Source organism: Hyposmocoma kahamanoa, unplaced genomic scaffold (assembly GCF_003589595.1).
Source record: "Hyposmocoma kahamanoa isolate Upper Pololo Valley unplaced genomic scaffold, ASM358959v1 185, whole genome shotgun sequence".
Taxonomy (NCBI): Eukaryota; Metazoa; Arthropoda; class Insecta; order Lepidoptera; family Cosmopterigidae; genus Hyposmocoma; species Hyposmocoma kahamanoa.
In genome coordinates, this window is record NW_020653715.1 from 953,978 (window position 1) to 968,746 (window position 14,769).

The 14,769-nt window shown below is 41.1% G+C and overlaps 2 protein-coding genes across 2 annotated transcripts in view; both read left to right on the forward strand.

Moving 5' to 3' along the window:
• LOC113226237 (ubiquitin carboxyl-terminal hydrolase 32-like) overlaps window positions 1-9,022 on the forward strand; it is a 12,935-nt gene extending 3,913 nt beyond the window's left edge. The window contains exon 4 of the mRNA XM_026458798.1: window positions 8,747-9,022. Within this exon, the coding sequence (XP_026314583.1) occupies window positions 8,747-9,022 (276 nt within the window). The remainder of the gene's footprint in view (window positions 1-8,746) is intronic.
• A 943-nt stretch (window positions 9,023-9,965) lies between these two features.
• Window positions 9,966-14,769, forward strand: part of LOC113226238 (ubiquitin carboxyl-terminal hydrolase 32-like) — a 57,134-nt gene continuing 52,330 nt past the window's right edge. The window contains 2 exon segments of the mRNA XM_026458799.1: window positions 9,966-9,979; window positions 14,400-14,743. Of these exon segments, the coding sequence (XP_026314584.1) occupies window positions 9,966-9,979; window positions 14,400-14,743 (358 nt within the window).

Consider the following 14,769-nt stretch of genomic DNA (forward strand, 5'->3'; position numbering starts at 1 on the left):
ATGTCTTGTGGTCAATAAAGTTTCAATAAATAAATAATTAAGACGGATGATTTTCTGGTTTGAGAATGCTCGAGTTTTTAGTAAAAGAAGTTACTTCATTCATATTGTTTTTCTGTATTTATCTTTTCAAATGAAAGATGCCAATAGATGTCAAATCAAATAAAAATTATCTTGATTTTGTAGATAAGCAGATTACACTTGAAGTCGTCACATTTATACAATTTTTGAAACCATACACGTTTATGTAATCCCTAATAGAGTAACATCCTCTCTTAGAGTTGCTTTTACATGATTTTTGAACTTTGCAACAGATAAGTCCAAAACAGCTTGTGGTACCTTGACATATAAAAGAACCGAGAACCCTCTGAAGTCTTAACTTCGGTAACGCGAGCTTCCGAGAGATGTCTAGTATTAAAATTATGCACGTCATTCCGTTTATTATACAATTCATTATTCAGAGACGCACAAAAAGTATATTTATGGGTAATTTATCTATTGGTATGTTTCATTTGAAAAGATAAATAAAAGTTTTCTTTTCAAACTTAGTAATGACTTACTGGGAGTTCCAGAGCGCTTAGATACTACGCTTCGCGTCACAAATACATTTTAGGGCTATTCAAGGTTAGAGTAAATGGTTATTTACTAGATAAATGCGTAACATCTTTGGCTATATCTTCGCTTAACATCAGCCAAGAATTCGACAATTTTACCTTTAAAAAAAAACATTAATGAGTGTCAACAATGGTAATTACCAAGCTATCAATTGCAATTACCAATATTGGCCTACAGCTTATCTAGTATTATTTTTTAATTTCTTTCGACTTTGTACTATATATCTGTGCATATATCGGACTGCCTCTGTGGCCGAAGGGTTGCCATGTACTGCCACGCTGAGGTCCCGGATTGGATTCCCGCGCAGGGAGAAATATTTGTATGGCCTACATTTATTTCTCTAGTGAGTTTAGGTGTAATTTGTGGTTGTCTATGTGTGTGTCCATGGCACCCGCGATACAAGGTTTCGCTAGTGCGCGAATTTGAGTGTGTGCACGTTATTATTATTGCTATAAAAATTATAATTCCGTACGCAAAAGTATGATTAATCTTAAACTGCCTCCTAAACGTAAACTGCCTCCGTGGCCGAACGGTTACCATGCCGGACTGCCACGCAGAGGTCCCAGGTTCGATTCCCGGGCTGGGAGAAATATTTGTATGGCCTACATTTGTTTCTCTCGTGAGTTTGGGTGTAATTTGTGGTTGTCTATGTGTGTGTCCATGGCACCCGCGACACAGGGTTTCCCTAGTGCGGGGCTATGTTGAGTGTGAGCGTTATTATTATTATTATTATATATATATTATATATTATCTTGTCGGCCTTAAAGCCTATTATCTATTTTCACAACTCCACGGTATTTAATCAAAGAATGGAATTTCGTTTCTATTTTTCTATCGTGACTGCACAAAATCTGCCTTAATAGAGCTAATACTGTCTTCTCTAAAAAATAGAATTTTTTATTTCATATATATAACAGCAATAAAAAAAAATTGATTGTAAAACAAAATTAGAATAATGCAAAAAAACTTTCAATAAAAACAAAATTACAATTTCTTAGAAAGAAATTCATTTGTATGTATGTAATTTACAGAAAGAGAGATCAGTGTGTCAGCGGATAATTTTTGTCAGTGGTGCAGGCTCGAAAACATTAATGAGAATTTATTATACAAATTGTTGTAATTTAAATAAAATAACACTGACAATCTCGCTTCACGACACTGACCTCTACTAGAAAAAAGTATAATAAAATTTTTTGTACTCTGAAATCAATTATCAAACGGTGTCACCTTATTTACTTTGTTATCTCAAGAGCGAAGTACAATTTTACAATGAGGTATTTTGTTCGTTACGACATATGCATCGCGTTTATTTACCATGTCTCGTTTTGCAATAACCGATTAGAAGTTTTCTAAGCAATTACATATAGCATTGCCATTTAATCAAATCCTTCGCAACTTTTTTAACTGACTTCACGAAAAGGAGGAGGTTCTCAATTAGACAATTTTTTTTATGTGTGTTACGCGATAATACGGCATTTATGAACAAATTTTGATTATTCTTTTTTAAATTCCATTTAAATTCTTAAAAATATTTCATTTCCTATGTGTAACAATCGCGAAAACCTAAGAGCTCGATATGACAAGTTTTTATATATTGTTTTTCTGAAATGGCGATGCTACCGCCAGTAGTGTGGACTATAGAGTTCTTAGGTTTTTGCGATTGGTACATTTAAAATGAAACTGTTTTTTTAACGTTTCAGGCCTTTTCTGCCGCCGCGCGCAGTTAGTTGAAAAGGCGCATGTGACATTTAAAAAAAAATAGTTATTGTATATTGCTGTGATCAGTAAAAAAGGCCGATCTGTCATTTTTTTTCTTTGGTTAATAAGGTATGAAGTTACCGCAAGAGAAAAGTACTGCTGGGCACGAGTCTCGTCTCAGGCGAGGGTTTTGTCTAGTCTGCCGCGCCGCTGGTCCAATGCGGATCACTTCACACGTTTTCTGATAGTTGTGAACCTTCTTCGACATGCAGGATCACGATGTTTTCGTTCACCGAAACGCTCATGATAAATTTCATATTAAATTTCCGAAAACACAAAAGTGAGAGTCCAGATTCGAATCCACGGCCTCTGCTTGAGATTCAACTGTGCAAACCATTAGACTATCACGAATAAGAATAATAGTATTGTCAAAGTCAAAAATCATTTATTCCACAATAAATTTACACTCGAAAACTTCACATTTAAGCTACTGCTCGTAAACTCTAGTAGAAACTCTAGGGATTGCTCTTTTCAAATAAACTAAAATGCTATGGAATACACTTTAAATCAAATTTGTGTGGCATCCAGAGCCATGTCGTCTTTCTATAATTCTTTACCTAACTCGTAGTCTTCAATTTTGTAATATGACTTTTCAATTAAAATATTTTTAATGTAGGTTTTAAACTTGACTAGGTTTTAAAATGACAATCTTAATACATCTAGTATAAGACCAGAAATGGAGACGAAATGTCATTTAATTTGTTTGTAAACTATTCTGCCATAATCACTTAGAGGATTGGTTGCCATAGTCTAAACATAATCATTATGGTGACAACCATAGATTTAGTCTAAATCTATAGTGACAACTTCTCTCCGATTGGCCAACCCGAATTCGAAACAACGAACGGGTGTCGTCAATTATTTCACTTCACATCGACCAGTATAACTTGAGCTTTGCTATGATGGTCGAAAATTGAAAAATTACATAATTTAATATATTAGATGTTTTGCTGATTTTCCCACACCGCCGAATGGAACAGCCCCCGTAGTTAGAGATATTACAGAATATTTTTGGAATATACGGAGACGTACACGCAGGTCAGTTGTTGGCGCTACGTAATATTTCAGCTCTCTAATTTGAGATTTGAGCGCAAACGAGATTGATATTTAAAAGTGATATAAGGCCCATTTGCCTGATGAGTGCCAGTGATGGATGGCCCTTATTTCGTCTCTATTTCTGGTTATAAATTCGATCTCTTAACATATGCTCTGGAATCTTATTGTAAAAACATATACAGTTCCCCAAAAAAGAGTCGTTTATCTTGGTTAAACGAAATCGTGGTACCCATGAGTTTGGACTTAGCTCTAAAGTTAATATTTGGTTTGAAATGCTATTTATTATTAGAGATATAAAAATCCCTTTTTCAAAATTTGGTCAAAATTGAAATTTTCTTAATAGAAAGGTGAATAACATATAATAGATCTAAACAACAACACAATCTAAATCATAGCAGGTTTAAAATACTACGTCATACTTCGGTACTTATTACAGATAGCACTTATCCAGCAAATACGTGAATCACGACAATAATTCGGAGATAATAATTATTTTGACGTCCAAACGACCATTGAATCGATCTGACAACGGTAATTTACATTATTATGTCGAAAAACTTTATTTTTGAACTATTTATAAAGAAAAGTGGATATTGAAATATGAAATTAGATTTTATTTTTTTATCAAAACTTAAATTAGAGTTTACAATTGGATCATCCTAGTCAACCTGTATTAGTAAGGCCCGCTCTTACAATATTCTTTAGTATACAGAAATAAACCTTAATTAGGTTTCTGTCGTGCGCGTGACAGTAAACTACACGCCTGTCCATAACAGTTACAGCGCCACTCAGCTCTTTAAATCCCAAAGATCTGAGGCACACTGCCACTGCGCCTGTCACCCTTACCCTTCAAAACCGGAACACAGTAATGCTGACATTACTGCTTGGCGGCAGAAATCGATTAGATGGCAGTACTTCCCTGGACCAACTCTTTCACAAGGAGCTCTACTGCTACTAGTAGCCATAATGTACTAAAAATTATTACAAATTGAAGAATTTGTATAGAATGAGATAGTTTTTCATGGGATAATAATAATACTAGTAAAAATGATATGGGTACATTAAATGTGGAATATTCTCCGTTTCATCATAGTTAATTCACACCAACCAATTTGTCAAAGCTTTTTTACAATTATGCCACTGTAGATGGTAAATGTTTATTTTTTTGTTATAATATTATACATACGTGCCGAATTCACTACAAATGGCCTATCAGCAAACAATGATTTGGAAATTGCCTCAACCAATTGCAACGATGTAATTCCGTCTACGGGACATGAGCAATGGGTTAAAAGTAAGGGACTTATGTAGTTTTAGTACAGTGAAAAGGGTGTATATTTTTCTCACTCTAAGGTGACCACTAAATTGAGAGAGAATGTGAAAGGTTTTGAGTATATATTATGATTATTAATCCAAAAATGGAACACGTAGAAAAACTTTTTCAACACGGTGGGACTTGACCCGCGACCGTACTGCACCGTAGTATTGCTCTTACCAACTGAGCTACGGGTGAAGTTATCGAGTTGTCGAAATTTTCCTATGTGTTTTTATTAAATATGTTTGTACTGAACTGTTAGTGAGAAATTGAACCTTCTGAGACAGAATCGTGAAAGGAGCGATCTGTTACAGGCTTTACTAACAAACAGTATTTTTTATTTTGTTACATACTATTTAAGAAACGCCGTCTAATGTCTGAAATAAATAAAATAAAAAGATATCGTATCGTCCCTGCCCTCTCTCTAAGAGTCCCCGCACACTATAGACTTTCTATCGGCCGATAGTTTAGTCGGGTCCTTAATCAGTAGGAAGACGTATGCAAGTGCGCACATTATGACGATTCGGTATCGGCAGATAAAAAGCTTGATGGGCTGCTCGATTGCCTTCAAACTTTTCTGTCGGCAAACTATCGGCCGACTGCTAATCAGTACGGCGCTCTTCCAATCGCGCACATTTGCCGATCATTTAGTCGGCCGACTCGGGCGATACCTTCACTTGATGTTATAAAAACAAAACTTCACTCGGAGATACAGCAATTGATAAGTTCATTGAAGCTAGTTACGCTCATTAGAGGCGAAATATTTTATTGGGAAGACTAATAATTTGGAATGCATCATGTAAAATTTTCCTTGTAATAATATATCACGTAGATAGGATGCACACAATACTTTTCCTCCGTTGTATAAAAGCAATAATAACATTTCTAGACAATTTCATTTTCCTTACGCAATCGCTCCCTTCAAGAGCAGCTTACCGACTACCAAAATTTTTCAAGAGAAATCGGCCGACAGTTTGCTGGTCTGCTCACCACCAAGCAGACTGTTTAGTCGGCCCAGTGTGCGCGCTAGCAGCCCAACCCGACTAAACTATTGGCCGATTAAAAGTCTGCGGTCTGCGGAGGCAATAACTAACGTATCTGACATTTTAGTCGTAACAGACGTACGACCTCAATAAAGCATTCGCCAGTAATCGTCGTATGGCTACCTTTTTTCATATTTTTATAGCGTAGGTCAAAAATTTTCTTTCTCATCTGGAGCGGATAACAACTAAAGAAAGAAAATTAAGTAATTTAGACACTCATATTATAGTAAATATTAAAGAAAGAAAGAAAATTGTTTATTACACAAGCACAGACACATATGTATATAAGCAAAACAACAGAGGAACAATAATAATAATCACAAATCAAAATTAATCTTTTAGGCCCTCGGAGAAGCGAGGGTCTAAAATAAATAATTATATAATAATAACTATAAAAAAACAAAAATTAAATTAAAACAATTGCTAATGCAGTATTAGTTGGAACTATTTCAGAAATCAGGAAAAGTAAGGGCGTTTCCTAGAAAACGTATAATGAGAGATGAAGATGATAGGGGTCCGTAGTTTCGCACTACAATACCTACGGTTCTTTTGACATAACGTTAATCGATAAATGATTAATTCGATCACCAAAAGGAAGATCTGTCGTTCATTCGACCAAACGTCACATCGACAGATAATGTTTTCGATCAATAACACAAAGTTCTTTCGATTAAACTTGATTGGGTCATTCGTTTATTCGATCAGTAACAGAATAATCTAACATTCATTCGACCTCACGTTAATCGACCAAATGAATTTCGATCTTGGGTACGGCACTCATACGAAGATATAACTCATTGACTGGATGAAATTGACACTAGTTACAGCTCACAATGCGAAGTGCTATTTATCTTATGTTAGTTACGACATTAGAGAAGTTTAAACAAATTGACATTCTGACACGTGCATTATTCCACGTTTATGAAGTGTTATTAACGTTAAGAAGAAAGAATAGATTTTTTTTTTTTCATAAAAAATAGAGGTACACATAATACGAGGTTTAATAATAAACTGGCCGTTCTTGACAGTTGTCTTCAGAAAGACACAAATTCATTAAAGGAGCAATGTATGCGTTTTCATAATAGGATTCCTATTGATTCAAAAGATCTCTCTTCTTCCTGTCCTTATACCACGCTAGGTGGGGATCTTCCCTATATCAGCCGTTATTTCCATATTCACACGTTTCTTATCCATGTCATCTTTCACACAATCCATCAATCTTTTCTTTGGCCTTATCTCCCCCTATATCCCTCCACATTCATACCTACCATTAATTGATTCAAAAGATCATGGCCCATAATCTGACCCGGTTATTGGATGTATGCGTACAAGAGCCACTTTAGTTTTAAATTGTGCAGTTATAAACCACCTTTTAATTTATGTAAAAAAAAAATTGAAAATGTAAGGGGTTAACATAAACAGGGCAATAGAAATTTGATGTACTTATAAAAGATATTTTTAATAGTGTGAAAATCATTGAAAATCCTAATAAGATTGTTGTCAGATTTTCTGTCAAAGTAAATATCATCATACTCGTGCGCGATCCCTGCGTGGTCAGTTTTAAATTATTCTCTGAGTGATTAACATTAAATACAAAACACACAAATATTTTGCACTAACCTACATTTTTTCACAAACTTACACTTTTTTACTCCATAATTGCCAGTATCCGCAATAAAGCGACACATGCCATTGTGTTTTTTTTTACACATATTTTTCTATAAATCTAACCGTGTGTCGTTTCTGTACGCCGTGAGTATAGTTTTTGTACTTTGATATATTTGCCGTTCACGTGATTTAAAACTCTTTAGGTGAGAAGTAAAGGACGATAAGCCCTTATTTTGAAATTTAGATGTTTTTACAAATATTGCTTTAGAATGCTAAAAATCACGCAACAGTAAACGACAGTAAGTCCTATCGTCGTTTGTTTTTTATTTGACCTTAAGAATGATTAAATTTTTATTGAATTGATATTCAATTATTTTTTGTGAAATTACTCCACTAGTTGGTTATAATTATTAATACAAAGATCGAACATTCAAAAAAATTCCTTCGATCCGGTCGGATTCGAACCGACGTCTTCTTGCATACCGTGCCAGACGCTATACCAACTAAGCCACGGAACGAACCAACGGACCTTACAAATTTTTCTATGCGCTTGCGTCGTGTCTTTGTACTTGGTCTTTCAACGACATTTTAGTCTTAAGAATGATTTGAAATGCCAATAATAATTAAGAGCCTCATTCCAATTAAAACTCTCTGTAAGTAGTAAAAAAAATACTATCTGGCGCTAATGGTTCGTTAATTCTTATCTACAGAACTGTGAAACAAATAAAAAAAAAACCGACCTCAAAACTTCGTGGAATTACATCTATTTCCCAAGTTTTATTATAATAGGTTACCGGAAATTGCGCGAAACCGGATTCGTCTCCTAATTTGCCACACTTAGAGGTGGAATATTTTCTTCAAATTTAAATTGGACCAATAGTAAGGTAACCTCTTTCCAACAAAAAAAGAATCTTCAAAATCGGTTCACAAAGGTCGGACTAATCGCGTTTCATAGACACAAAAAAATACAGTCGAATTGATAACCTCCTCCTTTTGTTAAAAAAATATTCTAAAGGTAACACTCATAGAATTTGTTATATGTATATTCTCAGGGGAATCTGCCTTACGAATGAGCAGTAGTAGCCTTCGTCGTCACATTGAATAAAAATAAAGATACTTTCGTATTTTGATCAGAGGGTCTACTCCCGTTCTCCATCGAACATCCGTCCGAAACAAATTACTGTCAAATAAATAATACTCGACCTCATCAAAATTGATAATGTCAAGTATGAAGCTTCATTCGCATCATGCATCTTTTAATTTGGTCGAATATTACTTATTTGACGATACAATTTTAAACGTCGGTTGAACGAACACGAACTTAAAGGAAACTGACCTTTACTTTTTCTTTTAGGACATAATTGAATTAGAAAAATGCTTTTGGTCATTATGCAACGCGGCGCCTACGGGACAACTGGACGTGGAAAGTCTGACTCCATTGCTGTCGCCTCCATTACCCCGGGCGGCAGTGACTGGGGCGTTCCTGGCGTTCGATGAGAACAGAGACGGACATGTCGACTTTAAAGAGCTGTGCTGTGGGCTTAGCGCCGCCTGCAGAGGACCTAAGACTGAAAGGCTGAAGTGTAAGTACCATTTGATTCTTACATTATGCCGTATGTACTACCCATAACAAAAGCGTTATTCCGAGTAGCATTCGTCGCGTTTGATAAGAATAGAGATGAAACATTCCTACTCTTCATGACCCAGAATGGCTCATACATAAAATTATCAAAATATTTCTTTTCTTTGATAATTATCATTATCCATGCTGATTCATACTTTTGTCTCTTTAATTTTTTACTAATATTGACAAACAGTGAGGAAACTAAATAAACACTAAGGCTCAAGTCACACTGGCGCAGAGTCGAAGCGTCGCGTGGCGTCCTGTTTTTCAACTACAACGCATGCATCGATTAGCATGCGACGATTAGCGCTCGTATTGCAGTGCTGAACCAGTTCAGAGACTTTTGAACAATCGTGAGTGGCGCTCATAGTCGACAGTAAACAACGGTTGATTTCGATCTTATTATAATTGCTCTTATATCTGAAGCTGAAGAGGAAGAATCTAAAATTATATTAGACTCTGAAGGGAGAAAAATAAAATTTTTAATTCACGAGTTATGGAAGAAAAGACGTATACTTGTCGAATTCAAAACTACTACTATTTTGTGCTACGTCTGGTGTGGTCGGGCGGCGATGTCATATTTGCATAACATAAATTTGTACCTTAATGAAGGGAAAATGGAGATGAATATGCTATAGGCGAAAAATATGACGCGTCGCGACGCTTCGGCGCCAGTGTGAGTTGAGCCTAAGAAAAGTCTTCGGTTTGTGATTTTTTTGAGATCGACATTTGACACGTTTGGATACGTCTCTGATAAAAACACATGATACGGCATTGCCAGCGGTAGCATTTTCTTGTTTCGGTTTATTTTGTAATTATCGAGGTATATTTATCTGGTTACTTATTGTGATAATCATAATGATCACTCCAAACCCTGTCTAAGACACGGTACCTAATACAGGATGAACATTCGCGGAAAATATAGTACACCGTTTTACCACGTTTTACTATGGCGGAAAACAGGTTAGTGCAAACAGGTAGTTTAAGCGGTATGCAAATCCCCACAGTTTCTGCGTTTATCACAATGCGTACTTGCCATACGTCGCTATATTCGTCTTTAGAGTTCGGTAAGAGTCTTTGCATCTTGCACTTCGCTGAAGATGTTGGGCGGAGATGGCTCCATCATATCCTCCCAATTAAGTCTACGTATTTCTAAATAACAATAACAAAGTTTTGTGACTTTTTTACGAAAAGTTTTTATAATTACGCATGTGTAACAAGTATTAATTAAGCATTTTTTACCGTGCGGTGACGGATTAGAATACAATTCACCGCCCCTCTCTTCCCGTGGGTGTCGTAAGAGGCGACTAAGGGATATTGAGCAACCAGCTGCTCCACTGGTGGTAGGGCTTGAAAACCCGCCTGGTTAGTGACCACCGTGCGCATGATGGAAAACCCGCCAAGTATTCGCTAGTCGGATGCGTTCCGGGATCAGTCAGCGTACAACCAGAGCCCGAAGGAACGCTGCCGCGACATTTGTGGTCTGTGGAGGCTTCCGCCGAACCAGTGCCAGGACAACTGCATTGACCCGCCGGCCAGGGAGACCCGTAGAAACGGTTGTTCCGCTGGCCGCCCGCGGTACAGTACAGGGGCCCAAGCGTGCTTAACCAGCTCGTGAGGCTGCCTCACCATGCCGCGCATAATCTCGGTGTGGTTCGTCGTGCCGGTTGGTGACCGGGAGGTGGGGTCCCGGCGGCCATTCCCGGGGGGGTTCGGGGGCCCTTCCGTCCGGCGGATCAGCGCAACTTGTCTGTAGGCAAGTCTCTGGGGAAGCAGGCCCCGCGATTTGACCGCTTGTGTCGCGGCACTGTTTTCTCGCTTCACGCCTCTTTCTCCCTCCAACATGTTAGCGCAAAGTACAAATTTCGGTCGTACAGCGGTGCGCACCCCCACCACTAAAGCGCTCTTTAAGGTGGAGTTCACGAACATTCGAGGACTCCACAGTAACATCCACGCCGTCCATCAACATCTTGAGACGGCTCGACCAGAAATGCTGTTCCTTACGGAGACGCAAATACTCTGCCCGGCTGACAGCAGCTACTTGAATTACCCTGGCTATATGCTTGAAGAGTCCTTCAAAGCGAAAGCTGGGGTCTGCTTGTTTGTCCGGGCAGATGTTTGCTGTCGCCGTCTGCGTCATTTGGAGGACCCCTCCTTCTCCATCCTTGGGGTACATGTTGACCTGGGCAGTCATTGCCGTGTCTACATGTGCCTCTACAGATCCCACCACGGCGACATGGAGACAACTCGTCTCATGGACCACCTTACTCGGGCGGCAGATGACGCGCAGGCGCAGTTTCCTACAGCGGAATTGGTGTTTTTAGGGGACTTCAATGCTCACCACGAGTCGTGGTTAAGTTCCTCTAAAACTGACCATGCTGGAAGAACTGCCCACACATTCGCTCTCACACACTATTTAACCCAACTGGTGAATCAACCCACCCGGATTCCAGATAGGGTTGGTGACGCGCCCTCTTTGTTGGACCTTCTGCTGACGTCTCGCCCGGCTGGATATCGGGTGGTGGTCCAAGCCCCCCTGGGCACTTCGGATCACTGCTTGATATCCACTAAAGTGGCAACGTTACTGCCACCACCACCTACTGTGGCTAAACGCCGCATTTGGCATTATGCGTCGGCAGATTGGGACGGTATGCGGGACTATTTTGCATCCGTTCCCTGGCGGCAGCGCTGTTTTAGTGAGGTGGATCCAACAGCTAGCGCGACTGCCGTTGCTGATGAGATCTTAATCGGGATGGAATACTACATCCCGCATTCGGATCTCGTCAGTAAAGGGAGGCGCAACCGCTGGTTCAACCGCGAGTGTGCTGTGGCTGTTGAGAACAAACAGACTGCATACCGCGCTTGGATCAGGGGTCTAGCTTCAGACGATCCCAATACGAACTCACTTAAAACAGCCTACAATAATGCCGCCAGGTCTTGCAAAAGAGCGTACATCAGAGCGGATGCTCAGCGCGTCGCACGAGTTGGCCAAGAACTCTTGACGCATCCCACAGGTAGTCGTAGCTACTGGCGTCTGGCCAGAGCCGTTGCGTCGAACTTCTGCCAGCCCTCGCTGCCACCGCTGAGATATTCTGACGGCAATCTAGCCCACAAGCCGCAAGATAAAGCCGACCTCTTGGCAAATCTGTTTGCGGCTAACTCCTGTCTCGACGACTGCAACGCACAGCCACCAACTCTACCTCACTGTGGCTACACGATGTCTGATATTCGTATCGGACAATGCGATGTGCGTACGCAGCTGCAGTCTCTCGACGTCCGGAAAGCTAGTGGTCCTGATGGTATCCCAGCGATTGTACTTAGGAATTGCGCAGCTGAGTTGACTCCCGTGCTAACGCGACTGTATCGTCTGTCGCTCTCTTCAGGTCGTGTGCCGGACTCTTGGAGAGAGGCTAATGTGCAACCAGTTCCCAAAAAAGGCGACCGATCAGACCCGCATAATTACCGTCCCATAGCCATTACTTCCATAATATGCAAGGTTTTAGAGCGGATCCTTAATAAACAACTGACCCAATACCTAGAAGATCACTCCATAATTAATGATCGGCAGTATGGGTTTCGTCCGAAACGATCAACGGGTGACCTTCTAGCGTACTTATCGCATATTTGGGGTGAGGCTATAGACAAACGTGGCGAATCGTTGGCTGTTAGCCTCGATATAGCCAAAGCGTTCGATCGGGTCTGGCACAAAGCTCTTCTCTCCAAGCTCCCGGCGTACGGTTTGCCAGCCCACTTATGCAGCTGGATTGCCGATTTCCTTCGTGAGCGGAGAATTCGCGTCGTTTCTGACGGCAGCATTTCGAGGTTCGTGAATGTGAACGCCGGCGTACCGCAGGGATCCGTCCTATCTCCCACGCTTTTCCTTCTGCATATCAATGATATGCTTCCACTTGGGAATATTCATTGTTATGCAGATGATAGCACTGTTCATGGGGGATATCATGGATTCCCCGCAGCTGGGCGCGCCGATACTGACAGAGAGCGATCTGATCTTGTCGTTGAGCTCAATAGGATATTGGACCTCATATCTGCATGGGGATCCAGTAATCTTGTTGAGTTCAACGCCAAGAAAACACAGGTTTGCGCGTTAACAACAAAATTGTCGCCGTTCCTTCCCATGCCTTCTCTGATGAGCACAGCACTTTCACCTCAGAGCAGTTTCACCTTGCTCGGTATGGAAATCTGCTGTGATTTGAATCCAAGGAGCTACATCGAATCTGTGATCAAAACAGCCTCACGGAAACTCGGAGTCCTGAACAAGGTGCGACGTTTTTTCACGCCGGACCAGTTATGCCTGCTGTACAAAACACAGGTCCGGTCTTGCGTTGAGTATTGTTCGCACTTGTGGGACGGCTCCGCCAAGTACCTACTCGATGCCTTGGATAAATTACAGCGTCGTGCAACTCGAATTATAGGCGACGAAGAGGTCTCATCACGCCTTGAACCTCTGCAACTGCGTAGAGATGTTGCATCGCTTAGCGCCTTTTACCGCATGTACCATGGTGAGTGCTCTGAGGAGCTGTTCAACCTCATCCCCCCTTCCCCGTTCCTGCTCAGAAGCACGCGTGCTGGCCTTCGTAGTCACCGTTTCACTACCTGCCGCATTCCATCGCGTACTAAAAGGTTCGGTGGCTCCTTTCTCTGCCGCACGGTTGACAAATGGAACTCCCTTCCGGCACATGTCTTCCCTCCCTCTTATGATATGGGGTCCTTCAAACGAGGCGTGAAGAGGCATATTGTAGGCAGGCAGGGTGGAGGCGGCTAGTGCAGTGAGGATTCCATCGCTGCACTAGGTTCCTTCGCGTTTGGATACCACTTTCCACTTAACATCAGGTGGAGTGGAGTCATTTGCCTGTCAGGTATATAAAAAAAAAAAAAAAATGTTCATTTTAATAGTATAATGACTTTATTTACATTTGTTTTACTTGTATTGTATTAGATTAAGTTATATTGAGATAAATTTATCTTATGTTATCTTAATTAGAGGTAGTAAACTGACGTTTAGCGGGTTGCTAGATTTTGGCACGTTATAGTAAAATCCAAGCTCAAATTTTTGTTCGGCGCTTTAATATCTACATGTATCTCGGATCGTAAGGTTCTAACGTTATAATAACGTTTGAAAAATTAAGGTAGCCATCATTATTCTCGGGCTATTTTGAAATAAACTTTGACGAATGGAGTACTTAAAATTTTTATTGAATTGGCATTCAATTATGTTTCGCGAAGGTACTGCGCTAATGAGTAATTGTAACGAACTATGAATAACGAACTGGCTCGTGCCGTGGCTCAGTCGGTACGGGTCCGGCACGAGTTAACCTCGACTGCCGAGAGTCGAGCGCGCTTACGATCGGGGGCGCTGTCGCAGCAAGCAGTGCCGCGCCGACGCGTACTTCCTGCCGGCGCAGCGCAGCCGGCCCGCGCTGTTCGGCGTGCCGCTGCTGGTGGGGCTGCGCGACGGCATGAGCGGCCGCGAGCTGCACGCCGCCGTGTGGGCGCAGGTGGCGCGCCTGCTGAGCGCGCGGCCGCCCGGCCAGGACCAGCCCGGCCGCGCCAACCACGCCACGGACTGCGACGACAGCCTGGGCTACGAGTTCCCCTTCACGCTGCGCCTGGTGGCGGGCGGCGGCGGCTGGTGCGCGCTGTGCGCCTGGCCGCGCCTGTGCCGCGGCTGCGCGCTGCCCAGCTGCGACGCGCCGCTGGTGCGCGGCTGCGCGCCCAAAGCCCCCGCCCCCGCC